Source organism: Argiope bruennichi, chromosome 3 (assembly GCF_947563725.1).
Source record: "Argiope bruennichi chromosome 3, qqArgBrue1.1, whole genome shotgun sequence".
Taxonomy (NCBI): Eukaryota; Metazoa; Arthropoda; class Arachnida; order Araneae; family Araneidae; genus Argiope; species Argiope bruennichi.
In genome coordinates, this window is record NC_079153.1 from 143,668,424 (window position 1) to 143,691,269 (window position 22,846).

At 32.7% G+C, this 22,846-nt stretch overlaps 1 protein-coding gene across 1 annotated transcript in view; it reads left to right on the forward strand.

Annotated features, from left to right (window-relative positions):
* LOC129963350 (uncharacterized) overlaps positions 1-22,846 on the forward strand; it is an 87,260-nt gene that overhangs the window by 31,531 nt on the left and 32,883 nt on the right. Inside the window, exons 5-15 of the mRNA XM_056077676.1 lie at positions 2,478-2,588; positions 5,959-6,249; positions 11,048-11,251; positions 12,946-13,117; positions 13,373-13,498; positions 16,210-16,394; positions 17,260-17,553; positions 18,999-19,169; positions 19,852-20,123; positions 20,563-20,803; positions 22,456-22,747. Coding sequence (XP_055933651.1) covers positions 2,478-2,588; positions 5,959-6,249; positions 11,048-11,251; positions 12,946-13,117; positions 13,373-13,498; positions 16,210-16,394; positions 17,260-17,553; positions 18,999-19,169; positions 19,852-20,123; positions 20,563-20,803; positions 22,456-22,747 — 2,359 coding nt within the window. The remainder of the gene's footprint in view (positions 1-2,477; positions 2,589-5,958; positions 6,250-11,047; positions 11,252-12,945; positions 13,118-13,372; positions 13,499-16,209; positions 16,395-17,259; positions 17,554-18,998; positions 19,170-19,851; positions 20,124-20,562; positions 20,804-22,455; positions 22,748-22,846) is intronic.

Genomic DNA, 22,846 nt, shown 5'->3' on the forward strand with positions numbered 1-22,846 from the left:
ATTCCAAACCTTCCAGAGTCCGAAAGAAAAACCCATTTCGGAATGATTCCTGTCTGTCTGTAAACAAGATAAGTCGAAAGCCTTTTGAACCAGGCTTATGAAATTTGCTATACAGCCTTTACATAAATAAATAGATTTCTATTAAATTTCGAACTGAAATCCGTTCATAGGAAACCTGCTCGTCAGGTGTCCAAGAGTGAACAGAATCATTGCAAAACTTCAGGAGCCAAATCAATAAAATTTAATACACAGATTTAGCATCTGAGCGTATCACATTCTGAACCCCATCTGATAAAGGATTGACGTTCAGTATTTTCACATGCATGAAAACACGGTAACACAAAAACGCTGTGCCTTAAATAAAAATACACATTCCGCTTTTTGTCACTTCAGTATCAGCCGCCGCATCCCAGTGAATAATCGTCAAAGATCGCTCGTTAACAGACTCTTTCGTCAATGATTGTTCGTCAATGCCGTTAATAATGCACACATTTTCTTTATTCTACCACGAAGCATACAAACTTTCACGTGAGGAATCTGAAAATAAATACCAGAGCACTCACAGTGTTCATTGAGACCATTTACGCTGTTAAACAATGCTTTCTTATTCGAACTGAAATTTTTCGGACATGATCACTTTAATGGGCCGCTTGTAAATGGATGAATACTTCTTAGGGATGACGAGAATGCTTCTAAGAATGGACTTGAATTAGAAATAAATGCTGGCATCTTAATGGACAAAAATGGTTAATGAGGAATATCTAGAAATATTTTTCAACACTCACACTTGACTCTGACAGGACACTTGTACACACAGCAACATATGACATCATTATTTTGTCCTTTATCATCTAAAAGATGAAGAATCGATCATCATCCATTCTGAAATGTCAGTTATTTTTGTTTGTGAAGTTCGAATCCCTTACCCTAGGTTTGTAAATCCCGACGCACAGACGCGTCCACTAATACTAATGTTTAAGAATTTATTGACATTGTTCATTTTCGAAAACAATCAGCTGAATGGCTCTCTCCAAAACATTTCCGAATAAAAGTGAATTTGTATTTGAAACTAGTTTTTCCTAAACGATTTAAACCGAAATTTGGCACGAAATTAAACTTGTAAAAATAAATTTGCATACCAAATTTGATAAATTTAAGATATAGTGTTTTCAGTTATTGCGTTTATATGCTTTGACAATACGGACCGACAGACAATCCATCTCTTATTGGATTTGGATCAAAATTTGATAGGCGTCTACACTATATATGTTAAATTCGTGTAAGACCGTTTCTTTTTGAAGTCATCGTATATTCGGACAGATAGACTTCCTCTAAACTGATTTTGTTCAAAATTTGATAGAAATCTATAAATTGAGTGTAAAGATCGTACATTAAATTTTATACTTCTAGCTCAAAGCATTTTTGAGTTCTCTTTGTCACAGACAGACGCGCAGACCCAACGCCAAAAATATGTGCTGTGAATCCAGAGAGTTTTAAAACGCGTAGATTCGCCAAAATCTTGAGTTCGAATATTATTTTTTTTCAGATTTACATTATTTTCTTTATATTTTGTATGCCAGAAAGTAAAAACTAATTCATCTGCAAAAAGTGAATAAAAAATTAAAATAAAATAAATATGTGAAAAACGAGTGACGTCTATCTTGACTGAAAAAGAGGCATCACGATGTGCACTGCCTTCAACCGCAACTGTGAAGAATTACAATTCGAACTGATCATCAATCCATAGAAAAGAACTAAAAGCTGCATTAAGGATGAAGGATACAATAGAATGTTTATGTGTGTTTTGATGCTACAGGAAAAGTTCTGTGTAACATAATAACAGTTTTCTTTTAAAATTTAAAATTTCAGAGCAATGAATAGTTTATTATACCAAATCCTGTATATATGAGATGTTCATTTTAATGACAGCTTTGTGAACTCAAAATTATTTCACTAAACATAATGATACAATGAGTAGCTTTCACCATGTTGTCAAGAGTTATTATATTATTTGGTAATTGTCAACGCGAAATCAAATCATCAGTTATTTGGTAACTATCAACGTAATCAAAAATATGTGTCCTTCCACGAATTTCTATATTTCCATTTTTCATTTGTCTGTATAATGTTTCAACATATTAGCTCTTTGAATATTGAAAAAAAAGCAACTTCCATTAATGGTTTATCTTTTTAGGGAAATTTGCATGATTCTTTTTCGTAAATTGAAACAGATATTAGCAAAAAGAAAATATATAAAGTTAAAAATAGAATGAAAAATACTTTCTTAAATCGAAAGTACTTATTTAAATATTCCAGTATCTTTTTTTATTGTACTTGTATCTATCAATTTCATAAATAAATTCACTTGGCGCTTGCATAAGTTATTTCCCAAAATATTATTTAGAACCTAACTTCTTGAGATTTCCTGCAAAGTTCAGAATTATTCACAGTCGAATCTTTTTTCTCTCTTTTTCTAGCTGAGGATTGTCATTGATGATCTCCACCACCACTTGGCCAAAGTTTTGCAGCAGAACGTTCTCACTTGGCTGGGTGATGACGAAGACACCTTGCCGAGGTCAAAAAGAAGTGTGAGTTCTTCTCTTTTAAAATTCACCCCCCCCCCCTCCTCTTTGGTGAACAGCCCATTTGCCTGGAGCATTGGTTGTGTTTGATTTGAATTAATTCTTCCATACATAATTTAATTTCAATTCATTCTTTCATACATAATTTAATTTCAATTCATTCTTTCATACATAAATTGAATTGATTTTAATTCATTATACATACTTTCATTTGATTTGAATTAGTTCTGTCATGCATAACTTAATGTTCACAGTTTCTTTAGCAAAGTGCATCGAAACTTCTATTCAGAAATTTAGGCAGCATTATTTGATGCATCTGACGCCTACTCGACTCTCAGTGTGCCTGAATACTCTTAAAGAAACAATTCAAATGTTTGAATCGTAACTGTTTCATTTTCTTATTTGTCATGAGTTGTTAATTCCAGTATTAATTGCTAAAACGACATGTTAGCTGAATTCAGATAATCCGATGGAAAAAATACTGAATAAAAGCAAGTGCAGCCATTTAGTATAGCAAATTATATCTCAAATGTGCTCTTACATCTTAAAAAGCTGCATTTATAAATTTCACAAAAAAATTGAATGAAACAAATTTCGAAAAATATAAATCATCACGGCATTGGCAAAGAATGCATAAATAGTAACTGAATTTTCATATCTTGATCGAAAAACACCTAAATATTTGATGAGACAACAAAAATGTTTGCTTTTCATGGCAGCAATGAAAAAAGTTGTTCGAAATTTTGAATAAAGATATTTTTTAAATTTTACTAAAATTGGGATGTAAAACAGAAATAAAATAAAATGCCAGCCATTAAATAGATAATTTTTTTGAATTTTAAAACGGCATAGAGATCTTTTTTTGACAAATAATATTTCCGAAAAGTATGGAAAAACTCCAAAATAAACTTCCCATACTCTTCCCATACTGTCCACCATTCCTTTTCGAGTGACAGTAAAATAAAGCTTTAAACAATCCTCTAAACTCAACAACTGGATCTATTTCGCTATTACACAAGCAGAGCTAACCAACGGCGGTGTGAGTCGCGAATCTGCCTTTGAAGCAGAAAGACTCACTTTCGTATCTAATATTTGTCTTTGTTCAAAATTAATAAAAGAGTTCATTTTACTTTTAACAGGTTTTTGAATAAGATTTATACAATGTGGATTTTTGTAAAAAAGATAAGGGTTCTTTTTTTTTAATCAGAAATTAGTTTTTTAATATAACTCACTTATGAATATAGTATAGTTTTTTATCCAGTTCGTTTTCAACAAATAAGAGAATATTTTTGCAATTAATTACAGCTACTAATTAATTTCTTTAAAATTAAATATTCGAGAAGAGAGAATACATTTACTAAGTCGAAATTTACTAAAATATTAAGGTTCCTCAATGTGAATAAGTTTATAAATGAACTTCTATAAAATATGTATGGGTATATTATATAAAATAAAATATGTATATGTGTTTGGTATAATATTATGCTATAAAATATATATATGTTACTATAAAATACATAAAAATACAATAGAATAAATGTATATAATAATATATATATATTATAATAATAATAATATATTATATATATATATATTATTTTTCTTCATCGTTATTAGAATTTGATTTAATTTCCTTCTTCACAATAGCAAAAAATATATTTTCCATGTGAATCGCTTTCACAATATCGGCAATGAAATCTTCATTAGAAGGTTTCTTTCGCTTACAAATTAGGCAAGATTTTGAAGAGCACGATAATTTAGAAGCTAAATTTTGCAATATTAGATTTTTTTTTTTTAATACTACTGTTGAAAAGTAATTTCGCAATGTTAGATCTTCAAATATTACTCGAATAATTAAAGATTTATTACAAAAAATTCTCAAATAATTCAACTGAGATATAAATAATTTTGTAATAACTAGTATTTAAAAATCATTAAAATAGTGCATTTAGCAAAAAGTAGGTAAACATAATTCAATAAAAATTTTTATATGATTGCAAATTAATAGATTAATGGCAAAGCTAAAATTGAAATAAAGCGATTTATAAGACATTTCAGAATGTTATCAGTGAAAAATAAACTACTGATGTTTTTGGAAAATTAAAAAATGAAATAGCAGCAAATGTACGAAAATAATATAATTGGAAGAATTCAAGTATTGATGGGCGTGTTGGATGCAGTCATTCTGTGGCGAACCATCTTCAACAAACATATTTTTAAAAATTGATGTTTTTTAAACAAAATCTATAAAGTGCTAACGTACATGGCACAGGAATTTTTCTTATTACATATTGTCGAATGGCAACAGTCAAATCGAAACAAATCATTCTATGAATATTTCGAACTACTTCGTTGAACGTTGCCATAGCTGCACTTAATTCAACCTTTCGTTAATTGATGAAGCTGAAAATTATTATTAGAAATGCTCCGGATAAGACTTACTAAAATCTATAGTCATTCAGAGGAAAGAAACATGTTAAAGAAATAGGTATCAAATCGTGTTTAGTCGGACGCAAAAACATATTTAAACATTTCCATATGGGTAATTTTTATGACTTATCTATGGAAATTAATGTCCATATCTTCCAAAACTATTATTTCATGAAAATGGTTTTTGTATCATCTTAAAACGCAAAACATTGCTTTTTTAATGATATCGATTTCCTTTTTGCGCTACTTTTTCGTTATTTTTGATAACTTTTTAAAATTTAATGCATGCAAAACATTGCTTTTTTAATATCATTTTCCCTTTTGCACTATGTTTTCGTCGTTTATGATAATTTTTTAAAAATTTAATACATATTTTTGTAACAATTTTTAATGTCATGATTTTGAAACTCTAGCATCAAAATATTCAAATGCGTACTTTTGCCAATCTTAAAATAAAGACTAAAAAAGAGACTTCTTTGGACATTAATTCCGAAATAGGATTTCCACTTTCGCTTTTATTTCGTGGTATATATTTTAATTTGCATGCGTTATAACTTGCTTAAATTTATTCAATTAAATCCATAATTTTCGATCTTATCAAATAGGAAGGTGAAATTTTAAAATAAATATACACATACATTCTTCATTAATATTTAATAATCTAAAAAGTTAATAATCTGAACGTTCAAGTTGGTCACCAAAGGCCTGAAGTATTACAGAAAAATCTTAATATTACATTCCCTTTGAACTAATCACTGTTTTATAAGCAGCCCTTAAGCAACAAATTGAATCTGTTTTAAATTATTATAGCAATCCGATTTGCAGTGATGTATACAAAATATATATTTGTTTACTTTAATGTAGAGCAAACCAGTAATCTCTTTGCATGTATTTCTTTTTAGGCTTAACTAATGCTATATTTTACATCTTTCTTCAACTCTTTCAGACCGAGAACAAAAACTACAACACAGAATTCAACTTTACACTAGTGACTGGGGAAGCCGAGAACATGGAGACAGGTGGCTTCTTAAAGTATCTTCTTGAGATCACCGTGCCCCAGACAGACGGAATGGATTTGACAGTTGAATTCTTCACCAAGGACATTGGGAATGGAAATTACACTCCCGTTCTGGCCATATTTAATGTGGAGATTTTGGAGAAGCCCGATGGTGTGACGTTTTCAAGAGGAGATCAGCCGCACATAGAGATGCTGCTCAGCGATGAAATCATGACTGCGGTAAAGATCGAATTCAGAACCTGCTTTCATGTAGCATGTTGGTAGCACTTTTTTGAGGGCAGTAGGATTTCGAAAAGAGATTATATTCATTTTATGCAATGCATTAGTAACTCAGGGAAAGTGCTATTGAACTCGCTCGTCGATTCAACCCAGGATACATTTACATGAAAATCAAAGGTGTTATTTATAATTCTTAGGCATGGGTTTGTAGTGAAAGCTTATAAGCCAGTTAACAGCTACTCTACACGGGCAATTGCTTTTGTATTGTGGTCATGTTACTGGGCTGCGAACCACAAGGTCCCATGTTCTACCATCGCTCTTACCAATCTACCAAAGGTTCGTCATATTTAGAAGTGCATGGAAATTGCAATTCTAAATGTGATGAACTGCACAGAAAAGTTTGTGACTCTGGATATACATCTGGTTGGATTTTCTGGCAGTTTCTTTGATCTCGAACATCCAGCCACAGTTTTCTTTACAATTAGCTTCCAGCATGTTATCAAACACATCTGACCATTTATATAAACAGCCACCATTTATGCGTCTGAGACGCATGAGAAAAACAGCTGCGAAAATAATCAACACATTTTTCCAGTTGCAGGGAAATCGACACTGCTGAGAATCAAAAGAAAGTAAACAGCCATGGTTGATTTAGATTATGTGTCATTACAGATAAATTATTAACTTATAATATAAAGTAGATACAGTCGCTCCAAGCCAAACTCGGGCATCAAGGAAAAGATACTAATATAGTCAAAATTTGTAAACTAAAAAGGATAAGAAACATAGTTAAATGAATTTTCAAAAGTATATTTGTTGTAATTGTAAAAACAAATAATAAAAATTATAAATTAATTCATTTTAACCAGAAATGATGGCGAAAAACCAAACAAAAAATAACGCACAAGCCAAATCGGACGGATAAGAAGATTTTAGAAACTAGTTAATATTTCAAATGAATTATTATTTTGTATGTAAGTCCTTGTTTTTTATAACCATTTTGAGACGGTTAGGCATAGATTGCATAATTTTTCCACAAAAATTAAGTTCAATATTTTCTTATTCCTGCAACAATATTATTTTCAATTCATCTTTCCCGGAAATGGCGTGTTCCCGAACTTTTTCCTTAAGGTATTACAATACATTTCAATGGAATTTTTACCAAGGCTTTGGGGTGGAGTGTCCATGAGGTGAGGACAATTATATAGAAGAAAGGAACGCATTCGATAAACTTTATGTTTCCGGATCATTGTCCTGATAAAATCATCAGTTATTGCCAAAAGAAAGTTTTAGCACACATTATTTAAAATTTTTCTTTAAAATGTGGAGGTGCACATTCTGATCCATTCTCCTTTCAATAAAATGCAGGGTTCCTGGGCCAGTAACTGAAAAAGTTCCCCTGGCCATTACTGATCCACCTACATACTTCACAACTGCTTTCAATTTTTTTTTTTTTTTTTTTGCGAAATTCCTTTTTTGATTTTCTTCTGACGCAAGGCTTGTCATCGGATCCAAAAATTTCGAATTTGCTCTCATCAATAAATAAGACATAGTTCCAAAAAGAAAAATCCTTGTTTTCACGTTCCTTGAGAATTTAAGTCCTGATTTTGCGAATTTAAGTCTTAATATGATTTCACTTACTTATAAAAGGCTTTTCTTCCATTGATAACTGCCTTATAGAGCACATTTTTTTTATTGTTAATGGGCTAACTTTTTTTCCTAATTCCTTTTCTGCAATAATAGATATGTTTGGTGCTCTAAGGAACGGATTTCTTTTACTTTTCTAATTAAATATCATTCATCTGCTTCTTTGGAAATTTTATTGGGGTTTGTTTTAGGCTCATTTTCCACTTGATTATTGGTTTTGAAGCGTTTTATGATGTCATTAACCGTTTAATGACTTCTGTGGGAAATCTCTGATATTTCTGGCACAGACTTTCCATCTTCAGCATGCTTAATAGCCAATTTTCTTAACTCAATGCTCGTTTGGCTTCTTTGCCTTGATGTTTTAATTAAATTAATGTTTAATTCCACAGTAAATGAAAATAACACAATTGAGAAATTCCCCTGAACAATTATTACGTTAACCATAAAGGTGGCAATAATTTTTACCCAGGATTGAAATTATTTGGTGCTTAATTGTGAGATGTCCGAGTTTGACTTACGGACTCTTTTTCACAAATGTGGTTTTTATGTCTAAATTTTTAATTATAATTTATGAATTGAAGCTATTTAGTTTTGTTTTTAGATATACAATAAATTCAATCTTGAAAAAACTTTTTCACGTTTTTTTTTTTTTTTTTTTTTTTATTCCTTTTAGTTAAAATATTTTGGCAGAGCAAGTTTTTTTTCCTATCTTTTCCGAGTTTGGCTTGTAAAGACTGCATATACAATTATTAACTTAATTAAGCAAAATCGAACAACTTTTAAATATTCAGCTAAAATAAAATATATAAATAAATAACTCAACTTATGCGTCAAAAAAAGTAAACACTTATCTCTTTCTTTTCAAAATGTTTCGATTTTATAAATATCACCATATTTTTCATAGAGGATCTTGACATAAGTTAAAGTCTTTTATTCTGCCTGAATTTATGTAAACTTCTATCAAAATCTGAGAGATTTTATGATAGGGAAACAAACAGCACTAGAAACAAGAAAATTGACAGTAAACTTGAAGAAAAATGCTAAATTCTTACGTGAAATAGTCACTGCATAGTGAAGAAAATTCTTGTCAAATATTCCAAATACAGGTCGATTAAAGATTTTCAGAGAACAGGGAGACCCAGATGACTTACTGATTCAGAATAAAGAGCAGTAGTACAAGAGATCAAAGCTAATCCAACTACAAGTGCTGTTAAAATATCTCGAAGCATCTCGTAAAGATCAGTGAAGATAGTAAGTTCAAATACAACAAGGACGACTTTTCATGAATTTGGGTTACATGGTGGGATTCCACGTAAGAAACCCTACTGTTTCCGAAAATTACCTTAATAAGAATTTAGATTTTTGGAATAATTTTTTATTTAGTGATGAGAAAAAAAATTGAATTATTTGGCACACAGAAAATCGGAAAATTAAGGAGACCAAAGAATGAAAAATCCAGTAATAAGTCTTCAGTTAAGGAAATTAAACATAGATGTGGATCTATAATGATCTTGGGGTATATGGCTGCAGCAGGAGTCGGAAATTTAGAATTTTTCGAATCTACAATGAACAAAATGAACTGACTAAATATTTAAAAAGATAATATTGCCCCTAGTGCGATGAAATTAGGATTATCACGAAGCTGGATCTTCCTATATGTTAACGATCACAAACACACACCAAAGATTGTGAAAGAATGCTTGTTCTATCGTGTTGCGAAGTCTTTGGTCCATCCTCCTCAGTCGCTAATCTACATCCTATTTAAAATTTATGGACGTATCTTGAGAAAAATGTACGCCAACGAACCATTTCTAATAGAGAAAAGTCGAAACAAATTCTCATAGAAGAATGGCAAAAAAATCCCTACCAAAGTAACAAAAAATTGGTCACATCTATGTCTAGATGATTAAAAGCAGTGATAAAATCTAAAAGACTGCAGACAAAATATTACAACTTTCATTGTTTTTGTCGGTATCAGCATTCTCTGTTTACCTTTTTTTGACGCATGAAATTTGATGCTTTTCTGTTTTAGTTGAATTGTTTCTTTTTGCATTTTGTTTTAATTAAACCTTTACAAGTTGTTTCATCCTAAGTGAATAAGTAAACAATTGTAAATATCTGCTAAATATTTAAAAGTTAGTAATATATTTGAAAAAAAAATCTATTTCAGTCATGGGTGTTTATTTTCTTTTGATTGTCACTTTATAATGAAAGCATGGGCTTTTAAACCGTAAAAGTAAATAACAGAATTTGTAAAAAATTATAAAATTATACTCACAAAGATTTGTTTCAAAAATTATTCGTATCTGATTATATTACTAAATTTAGTCTTGCCATTTGATAAGTACGATCTTCGTAAACTTTGCTTTAAGACAGTTTTAAAGAGAAATTGTTCCACAATTTGGGCTTCATCAATCGATATAAATTGTTATCCATGCAGTTCGGCCTCTAATGAGGGAAGGGAAAAAGACATCGCATGGACTCATTGAGTAGCTGCAGAAATAGGACATTTTTTTTTCTGCATTAAAAACGTGTTTTGCAGCATTCTGTATGCAGATCTTTCATTACCGTGATGCAATATTTCCACGTTTTCTATTCATATAATTTTTTAGCGATGCGTGCCACTTCACTGGCACAAAATGTCCGGCAACATTGTTACGATGCTTTCATGATAATGTCCGATATTCAGAATATATCGAACATTATCGGGGACATATCGTACAATCTATTTTGTGAGTAGGGAAAATATATTGAATTTTAGAGTATTGCACGCAACACATTTTGAAATCACTCACACGAATCATAAAATCTGATGTGTAAAACTCTGCTCATGTTATTTGCACAGTTGCTGAGTTAGATTGGATAAACAAGTTAATATAAAAATGTTTTACTAATTTGTTATCATCCCTATACATTGAATACAATATGGATAAACAACGAGTTGAAATGCACGCCTATGTTGATATCGGTTTGCTTGATTGTATTATGTGCAAACACGATTCTCCTGTCTGTTAAATCGGGACAATTGTTGTGATTTTTAATCAAAATCTCAAAAGAGGTTTCTTTTTCGCATCTTGTGCGAAAACCACGTTATTAAATATTACATTAACAGTTTCGCTTTTCAGTATAATGAAAAATTATTGCTTTCCAGTATGACCGAGCGATCGTCACTTTCGGAGAAGTGAAAAACACAAATGCGGATCCCGCTCCTCTGTACATGACGTTTTCGGTGACACAGATCAAGAATCCCGGAACCGTCTTTGATACCAAATATCTGGTGACTGCCGGAGCCGAATACGACAAAGAAACGTACGTCTGGGTCGGGCAGTCGGAAGTTACTGTGCATAATTCCACTGTGAGTAACACTACAAAGCGTATTACTTCAGATTTTTTTTCTTTTTTAGATAAATTTAACTTAATAAAGTTGTTATGATGATGAGTTTCATTCTTTTTACCTTTCGTAATCTTGTTAAAAATAGTGCTATTTATCAAAAAAAAAAAATTAAGCTTTAGGTTACTAGATTTAATTAATTTTCACTATGCAAACTTTTTTTTTTTTTTTGGAAAAACGGCTGAAAGTTTTTAATACACACACAATATTTTTCGAATTTTTAAGACAGTTTTAACAACATACTATTCTCCGAGTCCTGACACTTGCATGCTGAATCCTGAAGTTTATTCGGATCACCAAATGAGATTAATAGGGCTATTAGACGGAAATCCGGCTTTTAACCGAATAGACTGAGTAGTCTCAGTTGGACCCCACATCATTGCATTGTCTTGCCTGAAGCTCACAATTTTTATGCCACGAGGGGGAGAGGTAGCGTCTTTATTAGGGAATGTGCATGAAAGTTTCGACATCTCCAACGGATCTCTGTAAGTGATTTCTGATTAAAAGATGAATGATGATGAATTAAAGCTGTCAAGTTTTCAAGGGGGGTGGGAGAAGGCATCATAAAATGATTGTGCCCCAAACTTGACCAGTAACAGGAACTGAGCCAGCAACTGAGTTTGCTGAATGAATAGTAGGAGGAACTTCTTGCTTTCTCCTATCGCTGAGTCACTTACAATACAGTTCACTTACTTGATCAATAATATGATTTTTTTTCATGCCCTATGGTTTTAAAAATGTAAATTGCAGTTGAATGGCATTATTTTTAGTGATGAATCTCACATACAAGACAGTCCAAAAGAAGCTACACTACACTTTAAATTCAATCAGAGACTAATTTCCACCGAGGTTTCCATTCCATTTGTTTTTAGTCATCTGAAATTTAATGTACTTTGCTAATTCCAACACTAGAAAAGCTAGATTCATCTTTCATCCTAAATAATAGATAAAAAAATCGATCAAAAAGGTTTTTTAATCAATGCTTCTTATATTCTTTCTTATTAATCAACAGTGACAGCGCAAACGGGCGAAAGAGAGGTGTGGGTTGAGGCTTCCGACGCAAGTCTTATGGGGTGCCATCGCAACAAAAATATCAGTGGGTTGATATCATCTATTGAAATGAAATAGGATGAAAGGGTGGGAAAAAATGCCCGGGTGCCATTTATAATTGTTAAACCACTGACAACGACTGAGGCGGAACAGTTATATTCTGCCTCAGGCATCTTACTCTCGCTGCGCCGCTGTAAATCAACACTTAAATTTCATCTATTTTTCAAATAAATTTCCTTATTAATTATTATAAACATTAGAGAATTTTACAATTCATTTTTTAGCAATCGTTCTATTAGTCAAACCTCTCATGTGGAGAAAAAATTGAGTTCAACTAAGCAATTAATTGAAAAATGTGTTCTAAAAATATTAAAACGTTGTACTGCCCATCACTGTTCGAAAATTCAGAAATCCAGTGCATCAGGCAGTAAACAAATGACTAGAGAATTTCGTCTTAGGGAACACGTAAGAAAAAATTAATTAATAAATAAAATAATTAAGGCTTGTTATAAATTACTGAAATCCTGAAATTGGACAATTTATTGAAGATAGTAAGATGCAAAAATTGAGAATGTAACCTACATTTTTTTTTTTTTTTCATTTTGAAGGAGGAGAAGAGGATAGAAGTGGACATCGTGGGACCGAAAGAGATTCCTTTGGACAGTGCCGGAGTCTATGTGTTGATCGCCCACTGCTCCGTCAGATCGGACAACTTCACTTTCGAAGTTATCGCCCCAGAGGAGACCGAGGTAGTGACTGTCGGAAACCTAGGAGTCAAAGGTAATAATAACTACGAAAAACAATTCTTTTTCAAATCTCTATTAATAAAGATGCGTGTGTGTGTCCTAGAGCTTCAAAATCATTCACAATAATCAAAATATCATTATTGTGAATGATCAATTCATAATTGATCATTCCCGTTTTTTTAACAAATATTTGATCGCGTGAGTTTCTGAAGGGTAAGCGGAAACACTTCAAGCTAAAGACTACTTTAATTCTGGTTTGTACTTTAATATGGCTATTTTGACTTTCCAGATTTTGATGCGAACTATGATCCAGTGCCTCAAAGCATCTACTTCTATAACACAACGAAAGAGGGTTCGGACGACGATGTGATTTATACATCTGCAAGGCTGAATCTCGGAATCATGACGAATGTTGGTAAGAAATCATCTCACGAAAATAAAATAAAGACCCATTTATATTTTAGACACGACTGTTTGAGGGCCTAACCATACAAATCCAATGCCTTACGCTGATAATTCACAAAAGTCTTTACAATTCAATCCATGTCGTGCAACGTGTTCGTTTATTTTTTTTAATCGTTAAGAGAGAAAATTTTTGAATACTTGCATCAAACTGTACGTGAAATTCCGGGATTTAATTACATCGATTATAGGAATGAGCTCCAAATGAACTGAACAAGCCAACGGGCACGATTAAGCTGCATTTTGTCGTAAATCTTTCATAATTAATATGTATTTCTTCAGATGGCATATGCATTATTTCTAACCAATTTATTTGAACTAGTGGGCGTTTTATTTTTTAACATTAAATTCTGATTATCGCTCTTGGCGAACGATGGTAGATAATTGAAGTGAGGAAAAACATGACATCATATTAAAATGTATTTTGGAATTTAAAAAAATGATTTAACCAACATAAATATTAATTATATGAATACACTAACTGTGAAAAAAAAACGTGCTTAAAATGTTTAAAAAAATAACCACGAGTAAAATTTAAAAGCCGTTATTTCAGTTAGCTTTTGGTTCCAATATGTTCACGAATTTTTCTCTTAGATGGTTTAAAAATCTTGAATAATGCATGAAAAATGCTTTCAGATTACAGTCCAGAAAACAGATATTTAAAATTCTAATTTCGACATAAACGCAATAGAAAACGCCATTTTTATTTGAAAAAATACTTCTCTATCAAAATAATATCGTACTAATTAAAAAAAGATCTTTAAGAATTTATTATAATTAATAAAGTAATGATTTTTAAAAAGAAGTTTTTAAGGAAGTTAAAAAAAAATTTTATAGATAAAAATTCTGAAAAATATAAGAGAAAGTAAGTTCTTGGAAAATATTCTTCTTATTATTTTAAAATAATATTTAAAAAACTCAGCATGGCTAATAATTTTTCTTTCAAATCCAATGGAACTTCGCTTAACGGGCATAATTCGTCCGCGAATCTTAATCGTAATGCGTTAAGCGAAAGGATTTTTTTCCATGCGAATCCATGTAAACAATTCCAATTCAAAGGCAAAGAAAATACTCAAGCAAATTTATAATAGTGTAATTTATTGTTTGTAATGTAAGCTGTTTTGGGAAGAAAATTGTCTAAAAACATTTGCCTCTGGCTCTATTTCAAAATTTGGTGAAAATGAAAAACAGCTTTATCGTTAAATGTATGAATAGCGTGTATAGCTATTGCTTTGTTAGGATGATGTTCCTTAACACACAATGCAATAATTTCTCTTTCTTTTACTATCCTCTTTATTTCACAGAGTTGTTGCTCTGTGGCGTCTACTATTTCTTCCTCTCCAGACCAAATATCCTCCGTGATATTCTGTGACACAGAATACAGCGTCATAAACTCTTCGGTTTGGCTATATCTACCTCTAGTCCCATAATCTAGGATATAAATAAAACGCGGAGACTGCGCCACAGCTACTTGCTTAAATCCCATCACCAAGAAGGACTTGTGCTAGATAAACAAAATTTGGTAGGCGTGTTTATACATCTGAAAAATGACATCGATTCAAATTTCGCGCTTACTGCATAAGTGTGGCGCTAGTAGCGCCACTCAGAATTTACATATCTGACTTGCTTTAAATGCATGCTGTAAAGTTCGCGAGCGTTATTTATCTTTGAAATCTGATGCATTGAGTAGATGTTAACCAAGAATGCCTTTAAGAAGACGAAGAAGCTATTATTAACATGGTGGATTTTCTTCCCGTGATATTGCAGAAATACTTGGCCTGAATGTATCCATTGTGAATGATTGTTGGGAGCAGTGGTCAGGGGATGGTACTGCCTTAAGAAGACCGGGTTCTGCAGCTGCAGTTGGTACCACAGTGACATAATGAACTGTTAGAAATCGGTTACTTCAAAGGCAGCTCCGAGCCAGGTGCCCTGTAACGTGCGTTCCACGTGAGCACGTATGGGATATCATTGGGAAACAACGCCAGCATCATCCACAGTCAGCACTGACCGTCCCAGTATTGACAGAACAAGTACAACAAGCATAGAATTCCATACCATAAAGTGACATTCGGTACCTGTATGACACAATGCATGAACTTTTTCAGGCTTACATTCAAAATTCTGGACGATACACCGGTTATTAATGTTACAACATTTCACAATTGAAATGCATTTTCTTGAGCTTAAATTAACCTGTGATCTTGAATTTAATCATGTTAACTAGACAAATACATTGTCCAAATTTCATTACTCTACAGTAATTTTTTCTTGGTGTTGGGATTTTTTTCCGTCTGTGTATAAAGGAGCTTAATACAGATTCATACTGGTCAATCTAGCATGTGATGTCACGGTATCTCCTCGTCACTCGCTCTGCGAAACATCGCTCATTAAGCAAGTCACTGCTTTGCATTTTCTTTTGCACGTTATGCGAACTGCCTGTTGAGCGATATTTGGCGGTAATGGCATTACAATTGAATTTTGAAAACGGTGAATGATCTTAAATGTGATATATTATTAGAAAAGGGCTGCGCGGATTTAATTTTGGAATCGACTGAGGGTGAAATAATAACGTAACATCAGAGCCCAGAGTAAAACAGTGACATTACTAGCCCGCACAATTGCGTTTAACACGTTAACAGCATCTTGTTTATTTCTTTCCAGGCAATCACGGCGAGCCGAGGGAGGACGGCAACGTGATAAATGTGACTTTCGCCATCTACGCCTTAAACAACGAGACGCATCTAGACAAAGAAGTGAGCTTCACGACCAAAATAATAGTTGGGAGGGAAATCCTGTACTCTCAAGAAACTGCAGTGAAGTTGGTAGCTCGGAAAGACGCAGATAAGGTGAGTTGTGTCCACGTACCGATATGAAACTATTTGAGTAGAGAAGTTGTATCTAAAGAATAAAATAAAACTAAATACTAGTAGAGCACTTTTTCCTGCTTGCTTGCTGAAATTTTACAAGTCTTTTATTTTAAAGCATAATGGAAAGAAATTTTCAAAATGCAAAATAATTATAATTCATTAATTATTGTAATGGAAAATGTAAAATGCATGGTTATGATTCATTTAAAAATCCCAAAATTCATTCAATGATAGCATCGAATTTGTTTCAAAGCAGCGAAAATTGATTTAGTTCAATTTTACAAATGATTCTACTATTAATGGTCTCAGACAAGGACAATTTTTTTTAAAGAGGAGAAGAGAAAAATCTTTAGAATGAGGAAAAAGGCAAATATTTCAAGAATGATCCTTATAATTGATGCCATTAGTCATATTTGTCCGAAACACAAGTAATCAAAGATGCTGACGACTACATGCTTGTTCATTTAGTCTGACTTTCCTACTGCATTCACCTCAGCCGAGATAAGAGCAGACGACATAGAAAAATTTCTCTGGGCATGTATTCAAGATTATTGAACAAGCAAATTCAGAACATTCATTCACAAGAGCAAGATCTTTATATACTAATCTCATTTTATTAAATTTTAAGCCATGATATTCACTATTTTATATCTAGAGTAATTTATTTAATTTCTTTTGTATTTTTCTTCTAGAATCCTTTTGCAAATTTAGATTTCTGAACTTAATTTTGCATTTTAAAACCACTTTTTTTGTGGAGTTTTAATATGACAATGAATACAAAAATTGGATACATTAGTAAAAAAAATCATTGCCTTAATTTCTATTATTACTTTTTGTATTTCAGATGATCGATATACGGTCCACTTACGGCGACTTGACCACTCCAGATGTAGGCGTTGGAGATATGGCCATGTATACTCTCTGGTCCAATCTCACCAATAATGGATTCGCAGATTACGTACTAGAAGTGGACGTCCAACGCTACAAAGGTATTCCTAGACTCGAGGCTTGCTCGGCTCGATTGTGGAACTACAAAGACAGTTTCGATGTGCCCTATCTCAACACCACCTTTATCGATCCCGAAATAACTGACGGTAAATTTATCTTCAGATTCAACAGAATCCACATTACAGGCCAGGTGAGATGATGTTTCCAAAAATTCAAATACTTCAAATGAATTCGCCTCTTTAACTATTGAAAATATATAAAAAACGCATGAAAATAAAATTTTGAGCAATTTACAACATGTGCGGCATTACAAAGTTCTCGGATTAAAGGTTTAGCTAATTATCTGGTTTCATTATAAATGTCGTCAATATTTTTTTGTCTGGGACTTGATTAAAATGATTATGTAAAAATAAATTTTCATAGTTTTGATTGAGATTAGATTTATTACTGATTTGAAACACTATATTCCTTCAACAATATATATATATAATGCTAAATTAACAATTGCACTAAATTAAACGTTTCACTTAGCAAATTAACAATTAGCAAACTATTATTAGGAATGTTCGAAAAAGTCACTGGAAACTTCATCCAGTTTGAGGGAAGAAATATAAACGAAATCAATTTTAGACGTTAAACAAAACATTTAATCCAACGAGAAATTATACTAAAACCATCACCAAGCAGGAACCGCCATGTTATAGCATAAAATCCATTATTTCATTAAATAACCAAGAATTCATTGAAATAACTATATACACTTTAAAGATAATATATAAACGTTTTAATTTGGCAGAGCAGTCATTTTCTGTAGACTCATTCCATTTAATTCATACACTTAAGTGTTATTAAATAACAAAGTGATATTTTAATAAATGCATTAAAAATTTGACAATCAGAAATAAGCAGTCGTCTGAGCGAACAAGCTGGTCACGAAAGGCTGATGGTTAACATAATAAAATCTCGTCTGCTGTAAAACACTTGGCAATGGATTGTTACCGTCTGCATGTATGCAATATGGTAATTAAGCTCCATGATTTTCTGCTGAGAAATTCTATGCTTTGTCTTCTTTCGTGCAACTAAAATTTAGAACTAAGCATGTGTACATAACACAGTTTAATTAAATGCTTTTAGATAGCTTTATATTGAATACTTGAATATTTAATAAAATAAAATAGTTAAGAAAATATACACTATTTGTCCTGATTAGGGTCGGAATTTGATGGCCATGCGTGCATAAAACAGAAAAAAAAAATTAAATATTACTTTTTAAAAATAAAAAGGAATTTAGTCTAGAGAAAGAAAAAAAATTATCAAATATTAGTTCTCAAAACTGATAATTAAGTCAGCTCTTAACACTCGCATATTCCTTATTATTACTTTGTGGATAATTCAGGGGAATGTTCTCATCCTTCTCTTTACATGAAAATATATTATCATCAAGATTATTTTCATGATTTTCTCATTCTCAATCCTATAAATTCTCAGATGATAAAAAACATTTGATATCAAAATATTTTTTGAACTAAAGAAATCGATGTCCAAAAGTGAAAAAAAAACCTGTCTCTGTGAAATCAGCATAAACGGTTTTTGTGCAGTAACCGTAATGATCCACGGTTTTCGTCTGCCCTGCAGCGGACACCGTCCATCTACAACGACTCCATGATCTACGTCCATCTCGTAATGAAGGTGAGCGCCCTTCCGGTCAACAAGGAGAGCACGAGGCTCACGCCGACAGTCAGAGTCGGAACGCAAGGAAAGCCGGAACACGATGTCAAGGTGCCCGGACTAGAAATCAAAAAGAAGGTAAGTTGGATCGAAATTTCTGCAGTTTATTTATTCTTCTTCTGATAATGGGAAAGTAGTGCACTTAGAAATTAGGTTTCCGTATTAATATTCAAGATGGAATTGTATCTATAGATATTACTGAAGATTTATGCAATTGCATCTATAGATATTACTGAAGGGAAAAACCATCTTCAGAATCCTTTAAATAATCTACTTATATCAGATTGCTTTGTTGTGAACTATGAAATATTTACCACTGATATTGATACCGTGATAGACGATATTAGTATCAGTGTATATGCGGAAAATTTAACTAGTTAGTCACCGGTGACTGATGTGACGCTTAACGTGCTAACGATATATTATTATTAGAAATTTTGTCCGTAATAAGAGCAACTGAAACCACAGAAAAAATTCTCATTATAAAAATCTTCATTTAATGATTTTAATTGAATTATTTAATCTGCAGAAGGAACAGAAATTTTGATTTTCAGAAAAGTGAAAATTCTTCAATTGTGGTATCGTAGTTAAATATTACTTACGTATTTTATATGTAAATTTGAAAATATCTGTTAACTTTTCAAAATTTAAAATTGAAGTTTGGGTAATTATAGATTCAGTTTATTATAGTTTCTCTTGACTGGTTTTCACGATAAAATATCCATGACTGTACATGTCATTGATTAACATTCTCCTCCAGGGTGATTACGAAGCTCCACTTATGGTGGTTGAAAATGGGGTGGACTGGCCTTACCTGTACGTTGGAGGTGCCATCGTGCTCAACATCACCATGTTTGTGCCTAGAGGTCAGGGCTACGCGGAGGTCTTCATGGAAGCTTCTGGCGAGAACAACCCTCCCTTGCCAGCCGTGCATGTCTGCAGAGCGGAGCTAAGTGACGTCGGCAGGAATGTGCCCTGTTTGCGCATGCACCAGGACGAAGTCAATGCAAATTTCACTAAATATTCCAAAACGTAAGTACCAAAGATAACTGATACTGCATTTTTTTGTTCAGAGTTTTGGCGGCCTGATGGTAAGATTTCAATCTCGGGACAAAAGGGATTCAGTTTTAAATTCGATTCTACAGCATATCTGGCAAGTATGTGAAATTTTGGAATTTAGTAAAACATTTTTCATTATTATGGTTCATTAAAGTATTATTTTTCCAGAATTTAGCATATTTATTTCTGATATTTACAAAGTTACAAAAGTTTGCTGAATCGTTATTGAAAAAAAAAATTACAGGAATGTCTTTCAGGTAAAACTATAAGAGGTATTAAGCAGTAGCAAAAATATTGGGGGGGGGGTGCCTTGGAAACTGTCAGAGACGCATGGTAAACCCAGCAAGATCTTAAGCTCTTTTACTTTTAAGGTTGTGGTATCATCTATTTACAAGAATATTTTTATCCACAGAGATAAGAATCGTCCGAAGCCGGACATGACAAGTATAATGTTGGGAGATGTCGGCGCTCTACCCGTGGAGGGAAAGAACTTCGCTCGAGTGTCTGTAGTTGTAGAACTACCCGAAGGAGTGATCATCAAGGAGGATGAGCAGTATCCCATTAGCTCGGGTCTGCTGATCTCCACCAACACTATCTGGAGTGCGATGGCCAATTACACTATGAAAAAGAGCTCACCGCCGCCCCTGGAAGAGGTAAAGTATAAAAACTAATCAGACTCTCAGAAGTTCATGGTTGTTGCATACTATAGAAATGACATTCACAATCATTCAGCAACGTACATTACTTTAAGATATTGTACCGCATCCAACAATATTGTACAATAGCGCATAGCATTTTATGTTACATGGGGTAAGAAAAAATCTTCTGCTGCTTATAAAAAAACTGTTCTAATTTTATGGGTTGAATTTCGAAATTTTGCGAAGGTTTAAAAATTTGGATAGTAAAAAAAAAAAAAAAAAGATAGAAATGGATAGTAACGAAAATGAAGCCCTCGTGAATATAAATAAATATACTGCCGATATTAAAATTAAAAGGCCACGAAATATTATTATCACACAATAATGGCATCTAAAGTTCAAAGTTTTCATGTATCAGCAACGCCCCACAAGCAATAGCCTAACTTCCTATTAGTCACTCCCGAACAATAGTTTAGGCGAAGCCTAAAACCCCACAACCTAAAAAGCTACACTTTTCTCCGGAGTGCACACGGCACACCATGACTTCACCTACTTCACCTCTCCACCAGGACCAAACCATCCCATTGGACGAGAGATTTCCCCCACTCACCCACCTATGCCTTCACTGGACAGCATTCGCAAATTTCCTCCAGCACAGGGACCATCTTCTGCCAAGCCTAAATTATCCGGGAAGGAGATAGCCTCGAACCCTAGGCGGCAATTCCAAAAATTTCCAAATCTAAAGTTTAAAAATTTAGTAACTTTTATGGCTTAATATCATCATTTATTCATCATTTGACTACCATTAGATATTAATCTTTTTAAATTAAAACATGTGATAAAACCAACGTTTCTAATGAATGCAAAATAAATGTGCAAGCAAAACAGGCTAATTTGTTTTAAAGAACGTAACCAAAAACTCTTGACTACCAACAAGCATCTATGCCTAAATTTCAAAACCAAATGAACCATAAAAAATGCTACTTTTAATTATTATTACAAAATATCTCCCATTTGTTCTATACTGACAACCTCTGACCGTACGAATAAATTCATTTGTTAAGAGAACCTTTAATCGCGCCGTTCTTTCTATGTTACCTCATCCTGAAGCATTAAAAGCATTGAATATTTTGCCTTCCATTCTTATTTTTGGACAGAAAAAAAAATTAAATAGATAGTAGCGGGCAATTTATTGTAAATTACAATAAAGTTTTAGTTCCAAGAATGAATTGAAAATCTTTTTGAAACATTCAAATAAGATAGATAATTTCAGTATATCTCATTTTTAGATATTTTAAGACGGTAGTTTGAGAACAATCTTTGAAACAGTCACTGCCATCTATGTATTCGTTTTTTAGAAAATCAGAATGAGTAAGATAGATATTGGTTAAGTATTATCAACCAAGTGGACGCAGATGATCTTAAACGTACCAGGCAGATGATGCATTAAAAAAATTATATATTTTTTAACGATTATTATAATAAAACTGCAAATAATTTAATCGGTTCAATGTTATTCACACGAAATCTTTATCTCACCGTAGTACAATTCAAGTCAGATCATTTTATAACATGTTGCATCCTGAATGGAGTTCCCACCAATATGCGAACGTCCTCTAAATGATGGTTTCTGCTGTTCATAATGCAAACCTAATTTTATTTTACAGTTTCAATGGCCTGAAGCGTCTGCGCACTATAACGAGGAAAAGAAAATAGTTCCCGGACATCTGGCTGAAGTGGAAATTTGGGTAGACACTAAGATTCAGACGATCACTGCCATGACCATAGAAGTGGAGGGAGTGACCAAAGACATTAGTCTTTGCGGTTTGAAGGTGAAGTCCTTTGGCCGGAATCTGCCATGCATAGACTTGGATACAGAACCCTTCTATTTTCCGCACGAAAACCCGTTAGATGGCAACAAAGTGGCGGGATTGAATTTTTCAGCTCTCTCTAATATAGGTATGGATTACTTTGCCCAATGCTTGAATTAAAATATATTCACTTTCAAATTCAGTTAAGTATGAAAGGAAGAATGAGGCAGGGAAAGGTGCAGTTCTA